The sequence below is a fragment of the Caretta caretta genome, chromosome 19 (assembly GCF_965140235.1).
Source record: "Caretta caretta isolate rCarCar2 chromosome 19, rCarCar1.hap1, whole genome shotgun sequence".
NCBI lineage: Eukaryota > Metazoa > Chordata > Testudines > Cheloniidae > Caretta > Caretta caretta.
The window spans coordinates 10,953,044-10,970,636 of NC_134224.1; the positions used below are offsets into that span (position 1 = coordinate 10,953,044).

Consider the following 17,593-nt stretch of genomic DNA (forward strand, 5'->3'; position numbering starts at 1 on the left):
TTAAGGTGTCAGCAAGTTTTCTCTTTAATTCTTAAGCGCTTAGCTTTGGAATGGAGGTGCAGGAGCAGCCCTTTCTTCTCTTTCTCCCCCCCCATAGCTGGCTGTGGTTTTTCTCCCAACAGGGACCCGAGCCAGTGCTGGTGGAGGGCAGTTACAGGAACACGGTGACATTTACTAATCAGCTCTAACCTTAGATCCACACACACACAGTCTCGCTTGCTGTCTTGTCTCCATGGAGACACAGCAACCTTTGCTCACTAGTTAATGGTATCTGGGAACAGACACCACCCTTCCTCCCAACACCCTCTCCCGCACACCCGGAGGAAATGGGAACTTGCCCACTGCAGGAAAACCTGTCTCTTTCCTGCAGGACAATTTGCTTCTGAGACTGGGGAGGAAGATGCCCTGTTTGCATTGCTAATAGAGAAGCAAGCAGAACACGGCCCTGCGTGTGTGATTGGGGGGAAGAGGGGGCGGGGGACTAGTGCTAGTTATGGTGGAGCCTCACAATAGTTTAATAGATGGAGAGATCATCTTATTCTCCACAGACCTGCCAAGAAAACATATTCAAGGCTTTTTTTGTATTGCAGTAGTGATAAGGCTCTCTGTCCATAGAGTACAATGGTGTCCTTGGCAGGGTTCTACATTGCTAGGCAGGGCAAAATTTGTGCAGTTCATGGCTCTGTGGTGGATGTCCTTCCCTCCTCCTTTCTGCAGCTGACACACGCAATCATCCAGCCCCGAGGGTCACCCGGGCTTGATTATTTAACAGCAGATTTCGGGGTCGGTGCCAATGAAATCAGCCAAGCATCCCGAGAGGTTAGGGTGACCCAGATGCCTCGGTTTCCTGAAGTTATAGTCACACATACCAAAAAAAATCCTCATGTATTTAATACCGACATGACTGAGTGACCTGGGGGGCCTGCTACGGCAGCAGGAAAGTCAGAGCACAAAGCAGGAACTCTGCTGTACACAACTTCCTGGGACAAATGCAGTGAGTTCCAACCGCAAGGGGGGCCAGGAGCATGCTCCCTTCCCAGAAGTGCCCTGCTCTCATCTATTCTGTTCTGCAATTAACATGGGAAAGATGCCCATTACCTGCTACCAGATAATGACTATGATTAGGCGTATCTCTGCAGCCAGCCGAGATCTAAATGGTTTTGCGCACTCCAGCAGAATTTGCAGTTACAAAAAAACCAAGAGCAATAAAGTGTAAATAAAAGACTAAAGAAAATAGTGTTGTCCACCACGAAAGAATGCGAGCAGAACCAGCTCTAATGACATTTTATAGCACCATTCGGTGCTAGCGGTCAGAGCCTTGGGAGGGATGAAGCAAAATAACTGGATGCAAACAGACCCAAACCTTCGCCCAAAATTCGAAGCTGAACTTTACTTTGGCAATTCCAAAAATGTGAATAGCCTTCCTCCCCCACCCCCCTTGTTTTTAAAAATCATTTACAAATTTGCACTCCCTGGTTCTGGACAGAAACAGATGAACTGAAATAAAATGAGACGGGCATGTCGTCAGGACAGCCTAACCCAAGTTGTAGGAGTTGCTGTCTCAAGAGAGAGCCAGCTCTCATGGGATCTCCAGCCCACTTTGTAGACGGCATGTGGGTGCAGCAGTGCTCACAGGGCCAGATGAGTCTTTGTGGAACGTTTCTGCATCATTAAATATAGATGTTGGCTGGAAGTCTGAAAGGCGCCAACAGGAGTTAGGTGCCCAGGTCTAACTGAATCCGAGTGTGAACTGGGCACCGACCTCCTTTACTCTGAAAATCCCAGATGATCTTAACAGCACCAGGCCGAGAGGTTGCCGGTCCCTGCAACAGTTGCAGATTCCGTGCCTCTCGCTTCCATTTGGCAAACGCACTTGTTGATGCATCCAGGCTAGAATGGCTCCCCCAATAACAGAGCACTGGCAATTCATCTCCCTTCCTTCCCAGGTCTGCTGTGGCCATTTCAGTGGCTTTTGGAAGCGGGGGGTCAACACAAACAGCAGCCAGAAGCACTGCTGTACCTTCTCCCATGAGGCATCAGCTCAGCTTCTTATTGCCTGCACTGCCAGGTCTGGGTGCCCGGCACGCTCCTTGCTTCATCAGGAAGGACGAGAGCTGGACACTCAGGCTCTTGCGTGTGCTCAAGGCCAGAGCAGTGGTTAGATGGTCTTGTGGGACAAGGTATTTGGAAGCTCGGCACCTTTGAGTCTCAAACTGGTTTTTAGGCCCCGTTGAAGCATCCATCTGAGTAGCCTTTGCCGCCAGAGTCACAGGCCTTGGACCTCAGTTAGCGCATCCTGGGTTCATCTTCAGAACCCCTTTGGCTGCATCATCCATCCCTGGGATGCAGCAGAAATACAGATTCCACCCGGGGTGTGTTGTGGCCAGCTGGGACCTAACAAGCACACCCATTCCGAGCTCGGCCAGGAGCCAGGTTTGAAAATACCCAGCCCCATCCTCACAAACTGTTGTGCCCCCTTTCAGTACATCCAGGACGTGTTGACCCAGCTCAGGGTGTAGGAGCTGCTGGCATTGAAGAGTTCTTTGTGCAGGAAGAGCTGCGGCTTCTGCAGGTCCTTGAAGCTATGGAAGAGCCGAAAGCCTCTGGCCTCTAGCGCCTTCAGCAGGCTGTACCAGTATCGCACCACGGCTGCCTCGCTCCCACTGACCTCAAAGCCGGGCCAATGGAGGTGGATGGTGAGGATCAGCTGGTGCACTACGGCCACGGTGCCATCCACGAGGATACTCTCCAAAATCTTCCACTCGGCACTGGCCAAGTCTGCCTCCAACACGTCGATCTACCCCGGAGAGAAAGAACAGGCAAACTCAGCTCCTCTAGTCAGCACTGCCCAGGGACCGGTGCCGTCACGGGAGGGGACTAGGCCGGGGCTGGCCAAGAGACGTCTGAAAATGAGACATCTGGACACGCCTGGAAGTGGTGAAGAAATAAGCCCTACTGCTCTGAGCCAAGCCCTGCCAACATCCTTGTTTAAGGCTGTTTCTGAGAGCCGAGGAGTCAGCAGGCCCGAAAAAAGGGAGGTGTCCATTGACGTTTGCAGCCTGATCCAAAGTCTATTGAAGTCAATGGAAAAGCTTTGGTCAGCGCCAGTGTGCAGTTATTCTGTTAGCAAGAGCGGAGATGCCCTCCAGCTGGGGACTGGCCGAGGGATGGATTACACCAGAGGGACTCAGCCTGCTTTACATGGCCCTTAAAAGCAAGTTCTACTCGTGGGCACCTCCCATCACAGCCTCCCAACTGGACCCTTCGCTTTCCCGATGGCAGCCAGAAAGCCCAGGAACGCCCAGGGGTAGCAAGAGGATGAGATGGAAGTAAAATCAGCTAAATGTGGCAGGGGTGGGCTTTTTGGTTACATCCCCCTATTTCATCTCTATGCTGTGGATTTCTGCTCTCTGGGATCAGGCTGGGGCATTTATTGGGAACAAAGGCCCAGATCCACAAAGATATTTAGGCTCCTAACTTCCACTGAAATCCACAGAAGCAGCCCTATTGCTCTAGGATGGAATTTTCAAAGGAGCTGGGTTCCCAAACCCCATTAAAATCCAGTGGGAGTTGGGCGCCTGATTCTTAGGCACCTTTGAAAATTCTAGCTCTAACTTCTTCAGGTCACCTTGCACATCAGTTCTGTACTCTCGCATATTCACTGCCCTTCCAGTTTTGGTGTCTTCCTCAGCTTGGTTTGAGGTTGAATTTACACCAAGGAAGACGTGAACTAGCGGCCTGAGATGCAAAGAGGGAACTGGATTTTAGCCATGGAGCACTCTTTGAGACTCACTGGATTAGACAATCCAATAAGGCTTCTCTGTCTTTGATATCTAACGGATGGATGGTGATGTGGGGGATGATGCTATCAAATGCCATTACCTTCTTGTGGCCGAAGTCCTCCATGATCTGATTTAGCCTCTTGGCACGGCTCCTCCGTCTCTGTGAGGAGGTGACTGGGCGTCGCTCGTGCCAGTCCAGCCACAGTGCATGGTGCTGCACCTGTCCTTTCTGCCAGAGGTCGGTCTGCTTGTAGGGGGTCAGGCCAAAACTGTGCACCTGGCACTGCATTTCACTCATTCGCTGGCTGAACTCAAAGCCCCTTTTGACCATGCTACAAACGAAGAAAGGGAGAGAGGCACTTTCAGGCTCTGCAAAGTTAGGCTGACCTGCAGAATATGCAGGTGCAAGGCAAAGCAGGATGGGTAATGTTATGCAAACTGAGGCAAAGGCACCCTGGCTGACTTGGTTCAGCCTTCAGCTGAGGTTCAAAGCAGGCATGTTTTCTTTACCCTTCGTATTGCTTTTCAGATGCAACCTGTCACTGCCCCCACCACTGCCAATAGGGCAGCTAAAGGGACTGCAAGGGGGACATAGCTGAAGAAGCAAAGGGATTCGCTGGAGACATCAGATCTTATGGACATTCTGCAGCTTCAGCCCTGGTCTGCACGTATCGGTGTGAACCCTTTTCCAGAACCGGTTCCCAGCAACAGTACCAGTTTAGCAAACTTAAGTTCTTAGCTGCACCAGTCAGTGCCCACTGCACATACCACCCCCCGGCCTCTGTCCAGTGTTGCACCTTTAACCTGCCTTGGAGTTTTGGCTGCTCTGAGCCCCAAGCATTGGGGCAGACTGGAGAGCAAGAGAAAGGAAAAAGAAGGTTATATCAGAGCACCTGGGCCCAGTTAAGGGAGGGAAGGGCAGCCCAGAGCACCGACTCTCATGACAGGTGGGCACCCTGGCACTGTTCTGGGTGCTGCTGGTGCCGAACCTCTGCTCTAGAGCCCGCAGGCTCAGCGACCTGCTCAAAAGGGATCCCAGCAGGCCTGGAATCTCCGAGCCAGCAGCAGTCACTGGTCAGAGCTGCCCGGGTGCACATGGATCAAGAGCAGCTTCTTCCCCATCTGCACCTGCAACCAGTCCAAGCTGAACAAGCACAAGAATGAAGCCTTGTTAGAGGCCAGGAGTTTCACACAGGCCTTCGGGGCTCGGTGTTGGCTTCAGTCACTGTGGCTAGTCATGACTCAGGCAGCCAGAATGTACCCAAGAGGGGATGGTGTTCACCACAGCAGCTGACTCATGGGCGTGTAACAGACTCGCAGACAGGGAAGTAGACGGCTCCCAGGACTGGTGAGGGAACGTGGTGATATTAACCTCTTGGTGGCCAGTCTCATGTCACTAGCAACTGAAAAGTCACTGTCTGCAGGCCGGGTGATGGCCTGTGTGAAATGGGATGCTGATCCTTCTTGGTGTGTATTGTGGGAGTTGCACATTCCTCTGATGTCTCTGGTTCTGGCCACTACTGGAGATGGGAGGCTGGATTAGGTGACCATCGGTCTGATCTGGCCTGGCAAATTCTAATGGGCAAATTTCCAGCACACAGAAAATCCCCACCACGATCAGCCCTTCTGTTGGCTGTCTGAACCAGGCTGGGGCTGAGCCGGCCAATGAGACCAAATGACTCTCCCACCCCTAGAGAAGAGTCCATCCAGAGCTGGGGTGCACACATTGGTGGGTAGCATGTAGAGCGGGAGCTGGCCCAGCTGCCAGCTCTGCTGCCCCTGTTCTGTGACGCCAGGGACCTGTGCTGGCAGGGGCTCATAAAACTATTGCTTTTAACCAGCACTTCAGTCTAGAAAATAGACCCGAAGACGGACGGTTTGCTCAGGAGGCCTCTGTCCCGAGGGGCCCAGGATTTATACCTGATGGAAGGCCATGGGGTCACAGAGCAGAACTGGTTGGAAAAAGGAGCCCCCAAAACCCGAGAACCCCCATTCTGAACATTTCTTACTGTTTTTTTCAGAACTTGGATGAGATTTTTCAAACACTGAAAAGTGTCGGTTGGAAAAACCGGAGAGTTTTGTTTGGATGCAATTTGAATTTTCCACGAAAAATGTTACTGAAAAAGTCAAAATCCAAAAAACAGTGACCAGCCCTCCTGTCAAGTAAGTATCTGTCCCGACCACCCAAATCCATCCTTCCTCAGCCGCCCTCCCTGCCTCGGTCCCTCCGCAGTTGGGGTGCCCGCCCACGGGAGCCCCGTGCTCACCTGAAGGTATAAACCAGGCACCTCTCCTGCTGCAGCTTCAGCGACCCAGTGGGCATGTGATCTAGGCACACTCGCCACGCCCCGGCAGTGCTGGCTGTGAAAGCCTGGAGACCAGCCTGGCTCAGAGCTCGGGAGCAGGGCAGCTGAAGGAGAAGGGAGAACAAAACCGGCCCTTTAGCTGGGCTGTGGATTGGGTTCATAACCAGGGGCTTGCGAGGTGCTTGGCCCTTGGAAGCTCTGTTTTCATCACGCTTCAGCAGCCATCCCCTGCCTGAGCCCAGTGGCGGCCAGTTCTCATCAGCCGTACACAGAGGCAGTTCTCCTCCCCCACCATACCTGCTCTTCGTGTCTATGCCAACAAGCCAGCACCATCCCTCTCCAGGAGAGCTCACTTCAGCTCAGGATCCTCCAGCCCAGGTGCACCAATGCCCCGAACCCTAATGGCCCCATAGGAATGACCCCTTTCCCCCTGCCCTGGGCCTCCTTCCTAGCCTACCTCTGTACTATCTAGAGACCTCCCCATGCCATCATGGCCCTCAAGGGATGGGACTCTGCAGGGCTGCCTCGTCTCCCCCATAGGCCCCAGGGAGCTTTCTACAGCACTGGTCGGGGATTGGGATTTTATCTCCCCCACCCCACAGATGCTGCCCGTCTGCAAGCCACCGGGCCACTCCTCTCTGATATGTGAGAGGCGGGTGCCAGAAATGAGGGCAGAAGAGGAGAGAGCGGAGCAGTCACCGGAGGGTGGGGGGGAGGGGGAGTAATCGGGGGAGAGGCAGAACCCCAAATGCAGGTCACTGCTTCTCCAGGCTAGAGTCTTATCCAGCTGGAATCCAGGCTCTTTCCCAGGTGGAGTGCCTGCCGGAGCTTTTATTCCCGCCTCTGGGCCATGTTGTGTAACCAGGGGCTGGCGTGGTGAGTGACCTACCTGGGGGGTGCTGATGTACGTAAGGAACCGCTCGGCTTCGCTTCGGAGGGACTGGCTACTCCCAGCCCAGGGCTGCAGGGCCACCTCCTGATGGGTTTTCTAAGGTCACGGAAATAAAACGCACAGTGAGTCAAGGGCTGGGAGCGCTGGGGCATGCTGGGAAACGAACCAGCCTCGGCTCCTGAGTGTCTAAAAGGATTCTGACCTGGCGGAGGAACCGGCCAAGGCACTGAAGGGTTTAATAACCCAGAAACGCTGGCTCCGCACGGCAGCACCCCAGGGGACTGGGCTTTTATCGGCTACGCGGGGCTGGGCAGCATTTGGATGGGAAACTTCTAAGGACAGCCAGGGTGCTGCAGGGAGACTTGTAAGTGACGCAGTGCTCCTCTCCTCTGAGTCTCTGCTGACCCCACTGCGCAGCGCAGTCCTAAGGGGCAGGGAGCAATGGGTAGGTAAAGCCATTAGGGGGCGCTCTCCCCTTTGCGTCAGACTGGCCCCAGTGGCCCAGCACAATGCTAGGGGGCGCCGTGCTGCAGGGAGCAATGGGTAGGTAAGCCATTAGGGGGCGCTCTCCCCTTTGCGTCAGACTGGCCCCAGTGGCCCAGCACAATGCTAGGGGGCGCCGTGCTGCAGGGAGCAATGGGTAGGTAAGCCATTAGGGGGCGCTCTCCCCTTTGCGTCAGACTGGCCCCAGTGGCCCAGCACAATGCTAGGGGGCGCCGTGCTGCAGGGAGCAATGGGAAGGTAAGCCATTAGGGGGCGCTCTCCCCTTTGCGTCAGACTGGCCCCAGTGGCCCAGCACAATGCTAAGGGGCAGGGAACAATGGGTAGGTAAGCCATTAGGGGGCGCTCTCCCCTTTGAGTCAGACTGGCTCCAGTGACCCAGCGCAGTGCTAGGGGGCAGGGAGCAATGGGTAGGTAAGCCATTAGGGGGCGCTCTCTCCTCTGAGTCAGGCCTGAACCCAATGGCCCAGCGCTGTGCTGCTGGAATGGAAATTTCTTTTGACTGAGGTGTGAAGCTGAGGCCCTGATCGATCGTTCATAGCCACTATAAGCTCTTCCGACACATTTCACAAAGCAGGGGCGCTAAGCCCAGTGTCCTGGCCATATTCCAACTCAGGTAATTGTGCTCTGCCTGCCTACAATTCTCCCTGCAGTTTCAGCTGTGGGGTTAACACACACACCACCACCATCACTAGCCGACCCACACTAGAGAAGAGGAGTGTCATGAAGCATTGCTGCAGCTGACCAGGGTCCCCCACTGTGTGGGTGAGCTCCTGTCGGATTTGCCTCCCCAGAGCTGCTGTGGCAAAATGATGGGGCTGTAGGGCTGACCAGCTAACGCAGGAGACTTTGCATTTCTAGTGCCTCTCACCTGAGGGGTGCCACGTTTTTTACAAATACTGCTTAACCATGTCTCACAACCCGCTCCCCCATCACGCCCCCGCCCCCACCCCCACCCCAGCAGCATTACCCCCATTTTCCAAGTGGAGAAACTGAGGCACAGAGAGGGTGAGTAACTTGCCCAAGGCTATGTTGCAAGTCGGTGGCAGATCCCAGCATAGACCCCAGTAGTCCCAGCTCATAACCCTGTGTTCTGACTCCTAGGGAATGCTGTCTCCTGCACGAGACACTCCACGGACAGTTCCCAGTACTGTGCTCCAGGAGAAGGAAACAGAAGCTCTCTCCCTTCCAGCATGGGTGGAGAAGGGGCAACGTGGGAGACAAAGGCCCCTTTGCACAGGCAGGAGGCTTTGAGTACAAAGGGAAAGTCAGCTACTGCAGGAGAAGGGCTCTGTATCTGCTCTGCCTTATCAGTGAGATCAGCAATAGGCCTGCAAACAGCCCAGAGCCTCCTGCTGCTGCTCCTGGACTGGCAGGTCGTTAATTATGGCCAGAGCCAGCCTGAAGCATAAGCAAACTAATGACCACCTGGGGCCCCACATCCCAGGCAAGCTCCATCCAGCTCACAGGTTGGCTCAGCCTCCCTCTGCACAGGTAGGGTCAGCAGAGCCAGCTCCCTGCCGGCCCCCGTTCCGGCAGCAGGATCAGAGCACGGGATGGGGGGGAGGGGGGAAGTGGCGGAACCTCGGCAGGTCAGGGCTTTATAAAACGAAAAGCTGGTCTTCATGCCAACCGCCTCCCTGTCCCGCCTCCCACGGGGGCCGGCGTCCTCCCCACACTCAGAGCCCACCGCTGGGTTTTCATTGCCTGCTCCCTATGCAGCTACACAACACCAGAGCTGGACAGCCAGGCCTCCCAGGGCTTGAACAGGTACCTTGAAATCCAGGGCGAGCCAAACCCCTCCTGCACTGCGGCCCACTGTCATGAGGCACAGGGGACACTGGACCAGCACATATGTGTCCTAGCTAAACCTTTCCCCCAGCCTAGCCCATGGTCCTCCCTCCCGGAGCTGCCAAGTTCTTGGCTTCATCACCCACATGTTCCCCAATGTTCAGGGGTGGTACCAATCTGCAGACCCTACCCGCATCCGTCTTGGGGGCATGGCGAGGGAGGTGGGAACTGGGGAGGTGTGGAATGAATGGAGAGGCATGGGGGAGTGGTGGTGAGGGGCTGGTGATGGTAAGGAGGTGTGAGGTGGGAGTGGCAAGGTGTGGGGGGCAGCGGGTGGGGTACTGGTGGGAAGGGGCTGGAAGAGAGACGTGGGTATTGGTGGGGGTGGTGGAGGAGAGGTGGAATGCTCAGGGGTAAGAGAGTGGAGAGGTGAGGGGCACTGGTGGGGCTGATGGGGGAGGTAGCGGAGGTGGGGTGGGGGCACTGCTGGGGGCTGATCAGGGGCAGGAGCAGAGGAGAGGTGGGGGGTGGGGGCACTGCTGGGGGCTGATGGGGGGGAGCAGAGAAGAGGTGCGGGGTGGGGGCATTGCTGGGGGCTGATGGGGGGGAGCAGAGGAGAGGTGGGGGGTGGGGGCACTGCTGGGGGCTGATCGGGGCAGGAGCAGAGGAGAGGTGGGGGCACTGCTGGGGGTTGAAGGGGGGGAGCAGAGGAGAGGTGGGGGGTGGGGGCACTGCTGGGGGCTGATGGGGGGGAGCAGAGGAGAGGTGGGGGGTGGGGACACTGCTGGGGGCTGATCGGGGCAGGAGCAGAGGAGAGGTGGGGGGTGGGGGCACTGCTGGGGGCTGATGGGGGGGAGCAGAGGAGAGGTGGGGGGTGGGGGCACTGCTGGGGGCTGATGGGGGGGAGCAAGGAGAGGTGGGGGGGACACTGCTGGGGGCTGATGTGGGGGGGAGCAGCAGCAGCGATCTGGCCTGGAACTGCAGCTCCTTCAGGACTCAGCTGAAGTGGGCGAGCTCCCTGCGTCCCATGCGGTTCGCAGGCATGAGGGGCAGGATGGGACAGGGGAGGGGGCCGTGGGTGCTAATATCTCCTCTTAATTATCCTAGACACAAAGGGGCTGGGCCCAGCCAAGATCAGCCGCGTGGGGGATGGAAGAGCAGGAGATGCGAGGGCGAGTGGGGACCCAGCACGCCGCTGGAACCTCTCCCTCCCAGCCAGAAGGAGGGCGCTGGAGGCTGGACAGCCCCCGCTGCCTGCTGGAGCCGGCCCAGGCTGCCAAATGAACTGGGGGGGGGCAGGAGGGGCGCGAGGCTAATCTCCACGCTGATTCGGCTGAATTCCCAGTGATGGAGGTTTCTTCTTTTTTCTCCCCCCTCCGCGATAACAAATAATAATATAATCCCCTTAATCCCTTCCCCTCGGAGCCTGCATTCCGCACAGAGGCAGGAAGAGCAGAGCTTCTCCCACCTCTGATAACTCAGACAATCCGGGCCCCTGGAAAATGAACGAATGCCTTGGGTTACATTGTGCCCCCCAGCTGAAGAGCTTTGCCCTCCCCTCTCGGAGGATTCACCGCGGCCAACCTCTCCCCACTCACCCCGCAGCCCCTCCGTCACCCCCGCATTCTTCCGGTTGTTCGGGGCCCCCTTCTACCTCGGGCTAGGCCCTGCCCAGGCTGCCTGGAATCAGAGCCGGGGGTGATATTTACCAGCTCTGGGACTGGGCCCTGACTGCCCATTGACATGTCTCTTTCGCCTACCCGCTCCCAGATGTCACCGGCTTCTGCCAGCGAGGCAGGCTGCGTGGCATTCGGGCAGCAAAGCGTTCAGCGGGAGTGACAGCCGAGAGCCTGGCAGGGCGGCAGCCACCTCTCAGCAACACAAGCAGAACCTCCACTGCAGTGGCCAAGGCCCCCCTACTACACACAACCAGCTGCCGAGCTGGGAAAAGAAGCCACAAGCCCTGATTCAAAGCCCCCTTTGGGTCCCGTCCACCCCAGAACCAAGAAGAACCGGATACCCAGTCCCTGCTTTCCTCACTCGATCATACTCCCTCCCAGAGCCAGGACCAAAGCTCAGGAACCCTGACTCCCACCAGTCCCCCTACTTGAATCTCTAAATCACACTCCCGCCTAAAGCCAGGAATAGAACCCAGGTGTCCTGACTTCTTCCATCCCTCCCTCCTTATCCGTTCTGGTGCCTGGATTTTGTTTTAGACAGTTGTTGTGTACGTACATACATGAGCACACACACAGCAAGTAAATACCACCCCTACCCCCTACATAAATCAACCTTCGCTTTTATTCTCTAGCTCTCCTTTCCCCGTGCTTTGCTGATCTCAGCTCCTCCGGCCTCCAAAACAGCTTTCAAAATTACTGGAGAGTGGAGACCTTTGAAAGCTGCCCCCAGCTGTGTCGGCTTTTGGTTTCCCTCCCCCGCAGGCTCAAAACACGACAGCGAGGGCCACGTTTCTGAAGCCCCACACAAAGGATGAGTAGTGTGCCAAAGACAACCCGCCCTTCCCTCCACCACCACCTTAGCGCACACGCTCACTTGCTCTTGCAAACCAGATGCCCAGGGTGCACACACAGACAGAGGAGGCATGCATGTTTTGCACAGCACTCTTGCTAGGCAGGGCTTTGTAAATTCAGCCCCCATTAGTTCAAAAGGCACCAGGCTGTGATTGCTTAATATACAGTCAAAGTCGGAGCAGGAAGGGGCTTACATGGCTCAGGGGAACAGTGACAGGCGACCAAAGTTGCTGGTTCAATTCCAACCAAGGGCAGTAGTGAGTGAACGTCACCGTCCTCTTGGCTGGTACGTGAAATGAGTTTGCTGGGCCTCAGTCCAGTTTCTACCAGGGAAGCATGTACCTCCTAACCCCCTCCCCCCACATCAGAGCTGGGAGGGCTGGCTGCCAGCCTCCCGTCCTGAGGCCAAGGGTTAAAGGGGCCCTAGAAAAGTGCTCTCTGGCTCCTGGGTGTGGCACTCCTGCGTGAGTGAGAAGCGTGTGCTGCTGGGGAAGGGTGACCCTCCCTGGGAAAAGCAGGGGAGGTTTGGCGTTGCCGCTGCAGGGAGAAGTCTCACCTGTGCAACGTGGGAAGGGAGCTGTGCACGGCACAAGGTTTGGAAGAACCGGATGCTGTTCCCATTTAATTGACAGAGGTGCATGCACCCCATGTGCGCCTGGCCCCGTGCCTGTCAGTCAGAAGGCTCAGGAGAGGTCACGGCATCGCGCCATCTCTCAGAAACTCCCTCCCAGACACCAGGATGCTTCCTCCTCTCTGAAAATCTCGCCGGAAAGCCATTCTGGCCAGGAGATTTAAAAACAAACAAAGGGAAAGGCTTCCGCTAGCAACACACACTCAGCCCACAGGAAACGTTGCCACAGGGGGTGACAGAGTCAAAGTCTTCGGGGGGGGGGGTGCACAAGGAGGACAGCTTTATGGCTAGTAACAGGGGCCGGATGGTGTCACGGCTACAAGCAGAGGTCTGGCTGTCAGGAGATTCAGTCTATGCCCAGCTCTGCTACTGACAAGCTGGACAAGGCATTTCCCACCCCCATGCCTCAGTTTCCCCATCCATAAAACAGGAATAGGAGTTCTCCAGGCTGTGAGGGGAATTATTGGCACAGGGCATTTTGATCCGCAGCTGGAAAGCTCTGGAGAAAGGGCAGATCCTGAAGTCCGTCGCTAACTCCCTATCTGACCTCACTCAGGCAACACTCCCAGTGAAATCAGTGAGAAGTTGCCTGCCCAAGGGAAATCTCGAAACCTTTCAGGCCACATCTGCTGTTGAATCAAGGTGCCAGATCTGGCGGATCACAGGTCTGATCTGGCACAACACTTTCCTTTTCTCTTCAGCTTGTGATTAACATGCCAGGTGACTAAAGTTAACAAGTATAAAAGATGCTAGGTAGGAGTAATGGCTGTGATTTCCAAAACCAGTAATTTTAATGAGAATCGGGTGGCCAGATTGCCGAGGCAGCTTTGAAAATCTCAGCCAGCATCTATTGGGATTACATATAATAACTGGCTACCATGTTTGTACCTCACTGCCCTCTTCTGACTGAAATTAGAAACACACAACAGTGTCATAGACTCTATACTGGTAACAACTAATGAAGATTCTCCTTTGGAACCAGTCATAGTGGGCTTTCATAGAATCATAGACTATCAGGGTTGGAAGGGACCTCAGGAGGTCATCTAGTCCAACCCCCTGCTCAAAGCAGGACCAATCCCCAACTAAATCATCCCAGCCAGGGCTTTGTCAAGCCTGATCTTAAAAACTTCTAAGGAAGGAGATTCCACCACCTCCCTAGTAACGCATTCCAGTGTTTCACCACCCTCCTAGTGAAAATTTTTTTCCTAATATCCAACCTAAACCTCCCCCACTGCAACTTGAGACCATTACTCCTTGTTCTGTCATCAGCTACCACTGAGAACAGTCTAGATCCATCCTCTTTGGAACCCCCTTTCAGGTAGTTGAAAGCAGCTTTCAAATCCCCCCTCATTCTTCTCTTCCGCAGACTAAATCCCAGTTCCCTCAGCCTCTCCTCATGAGTCATGTGTTCCAGTTCCCTAATCATTTTTGTTGCCCTCCGCTGGACTCTTTCCAATTTTTCCACCTCCTTCTTGCAGTGTGGGGCCCAAAACTGGACACAGTACTCCAGATGAGGCCTCACCAGTGCCGAATAGAGGGGCAGGAGGAGTTGAGCTCTATCCCCACTGCCACTGCAGAGTACTGAGTTGCCCAGGTGTGGCTCAGAGCCAGCTGCAAAGTCCTACGTGACTGTGGATTTGTGTGTATATCACACACTCCCCTGTACCCAGGGTGTGCAAAGTCTCAGAACAGCATGTTCAGACAGGTTGTAACACCTGGGCATAGCCGTGTGTCTTAGCACACAGCAGCCTCCATGCTAAATTCCTTCCCTGATGCTGAAGTCGGAGCGCGAATGCAGTTTAATGCTGTTTTATGTTTAATCTCTCTCGTGTTGTTTAACAGTAATCTTCAATAAAAGCCTTCAACTGGCATCACATCTAGTGCCGGGGCTGTGGGGTGAGGCAGTCACTTCACCAGCGGAAACCCATCCATCCCCTCTCTGCCGCTGTTGATACGGTACCAGTCTGAACCCGTGGATAGTTAGCCTGAAGCTCTCCGCCTGCACTGGTACACACACGGCGGGTGGTTTTAGATGTCTGGATGACGCAGACGAGAACAGTCAGATGGAGAGGCTGCAAAACCCACACCAAAAGCCTCCTCCCAACCTGCAGCAACGTCCCTGTCCATCCCTCTCCTCCCACCGGGTCCCCTGCCACCGGTGGCCGTGGATGTGGGTATACCTGCCACGACTAGCCCTTTTAACGGGGGGCCCCATGTGTAACAAGACTGGCTGCCCAGGGGCCCTTAATAGGGGACTGATTGATCTAGACTGTGTCTGCGTGTGTGTAATAACCGTGCTTCCTCACTCTCTTCAACAGGGGATTGTGACAGCACATGCCTGTCCTGTGTGCAACAGCCCTGGCTGGGTCTCCGGGAGAGGGTTCCTGGATGTGAGTAACAGAGCTGCAATGCGTGACTGTGAGATCGCACGGGTGTGGACATGCATGCAGGTCGGTGCATGGACCAGAGGGAAGGGGGATGCGTCAGGACTGCTGTCTTGCTTCAATTCTGCCCTCCCTGCAGTGATCCCATGAATTTCCACCCGAATGAACCCCCGGGAACTCTTCAGAGCCCTTCTCTCCTTGTAGGCAATTTGTGGGCGTCTGTAACTTTTCTCAGCCTTCCATGCTGCAAATGGATGGGGCTGCTCACTCGAGGGTGGAGGGGATGGGATTCCTGGAGAAGTGGCAGGGCAGGGTGAGGGGAGGCAAATTCCTTCTTTGTTCCCAAGGGAATAGAAAAGTTAGAAAACCTGCAGTCCCCCCTCTGGCTCTACTCACCCCGCAGCCAGAATCCCTGCAGCAAACCTGACAAGCCTCATTATAAAGAAACTCTGCCCGTTACAATAGGAAGCAAAGCTCCTAATCTCAGCAGACAGAGGCGTCGCAACAAACCAGGACAATTCACAGACACCCCTCAAGAAGGCAACTAAAACAGCACGGAACACGTCTCTCTACCCTGGAGGTTCGCTCCTGCCTGCTGCAATGCCAGCCAAGATTTCAGCACATGGGCAAGGCTCCACCCTGGCCCCCATCCAGCAAACCTTACTGAACCGAGTAGCACTTTTACGCAAGGAGGCTCAGGGCGAGCATGCAAACCCATCTTTGCACGAGAACGGGGCTGCAGAATCAGGCCCCATGTTAATGCAATTCCAAACCCACCTCCTGAATAGAAAAAAAGCCATAATACAGAGGGGCAGGGACCCCCAGGGAGATGCCAGTAGAAGAAGTAGATCACTGGCCTATGGAATCCAGGCTGGGCTGGTTAATCTCACGGCTGCTCATTAACCAGGAGCACAAGCTGCCAGCCCATAGGGTCACTGCAGCAGTGCCCAGCCCTGGACTAACCTCCACCCTGGGGCTGGCCGTTCATCGCCCTCTGCCTCCTTTTGGCTTGGGCCCTTCCAGACATTAAATGCACCCACTTCCCCGGGTTCCTTACGTGCCCCTTCGGCCTGAGTCTCGCTCTGAATCCCGTTCCTCAGAAGCAGCAAGCAAAGGGAGAGAAGAGAAGGAGATTTAGTGGGGGCAAGCGCAACCCCCACCTCCACCCCAAAACCAGACCGTCTTTCTCCCTCTCCCTCCCCCACCTGCTCAGGGGGGTCCAGTGCGGAGTGCGCAGGGGCGGGGAAGGGAGTCAGGACAAGGAGGAGGAAGGCTCTTTGAGAGCCAGGGAAGGAAGGGGGAGCAGGAAAGAGAAGCCAGAGAGGGAGGCAGAGGGGAGGGAAGCCAGGGGGTGGCTAGTCTGGAGTTCAGCGCTTGGGGAGGGAGCCGGGCGCCCCGGAGAGGGGCTGCGGGGCAGAGCGCAGGAGAAGCGGGGCAGGGGGCTCCGGTTCCTTACGGGCGGGCCGAGGTTCTCGTTCTCATCCTGGTAGCGCTGCAGGGAGCCCGGGCTGCGCCCGCCTGGCCCCCCGGCCGGGGCTGCCGTCCCCTCGTGGCGGGGGGCGGCGCTGCCCGGGGCGGGCCCCCCGCGGATGGTGATGATGGTGAAGGGCCCCGGCGCGTCCCCCGCGCGGCCGGAGCGCAGCAGGATCTGCCCCAGGCTCAGCACCCCGCAGCCGAGCAGCAGCAGCCGCAGCGCCGAGCCGCCTCCCATGGCTCCCGCCGGCTCCTCCACCTGCAGCCCCGGCCGGGACCGGCCCCGGAGGAGGGGCGGCCGGGGAGGGGCCGCGCAGCCCCCGCTCCCCGCCCGGCGGCTGCATTCCTGGGCTCGGGCTCCCAGGCCCCGCCGCGACCCTCCCTCCCGCGGCGAGCTCGGGGCCAGGCGCTCAGTGGGGCCGCTGGACCCGGACGGAGGCTGCTCGGACTCTGCCCAAACTTTCCCCTGCCCGCCGCGCTGGGCCCAAGCCCACCCCTGCCCCCTGCCCTGTCCGTGCCAGGTGCCCAAACCCACCCCTGCCCCCTGCCCTGTCCGTGCCAGGTGCCCAAACCCTCCTCCGCCCCCTGCCCTGTCCGTGCCATGTGCCCAAACCCTCCCCTGCCCTGACCGTGCCATGTGCCCAAACCCACCCCTGCCCCCTGCCCTGACCGTGCCAGGTGCCCAAACCCTCCTCCGCCCCCTGCCCTGTCCGTGCCATGTGCCCAAACCCTCCCCTGCCCCCTGCCCTGACCGTGCCAGGTGCCCAAACCCACCCCTGCCCCCTGCCCTGACCGTGCCAGGTGCCCAAACCCTCCTCCACCCCCTGCCCTGTCCGTGCCATGTGCCCAAACCCTCCCCTGCCCCCTGCCCTGACCGTGCCAGGTGCCCAAACCCACCCCTGCCCCCTGCCCTGACCGTGCCAGGTGCCCAAACCCTCCTCCGCCCCCTGCCCTGTCCGTGCCATGTGCCCAAACCCTCCCTTGCCCCCTGCCCTGTCCGTGCCAGGTGCCCAAACCCACCCCTGCCCCCTGCCCTGTCCGTGCCAGGTGCCCAAACCCACCCCTGCCCCCTGCCCTGTCCGTGCCATGTGCCCAAACCCACCCCTGCCCCCTGCCCTGTCCGTGCCAGGTGCCCAAACCCACCCCTGCCCCCTGCCCTGACCGTGCCAGGTGCCCAAACCCACCCCTGCCCCCTGCCCTGTCCGTGCCCTGACCGTGCCAGGTGCCCAAACCCACCCCTGCCTCCTGCCCTGACCGTGACATGTGCCCAAACCCACCCCTGCCCCCTGCCCTGACCGTGCC

At 57.0% G+C, this 17,593-nt stretch overlaps 1 protein-coding gene across 1 annotated transcript; it reads right to left on the bottom strand.

Moving 5' to 3' along the window:
- On the bottom strand, positions 1 to 16,583 carry LOC125624844 (putative methyltransferase-like protein 24). The gene is made up of 5 exons (XM_048826118.2): positions 16,275 to 16,583; positions 6,978 to 7,076; positions 6,050 to 6,192; positions 3,883 to 4,114; positions 1 to 2,797 (listed from the first exon to the last, which is right to left on the bottom strand). Exons 1-5 carry the CDS (start codon positions 16,527 to 16,529, stop codon positions 2,480 to 2,482), a joined length of 1,047 nt encoding a protein of 348 aa, XP_048682075.2. The 5' UTR covers positions 16,530 to 16,583; the 3' UTR covers positions 1 to 2,479.
- Between the last annotated feature and the right edge of the window lie 1,010 nt (positions 16,584 to 17,593).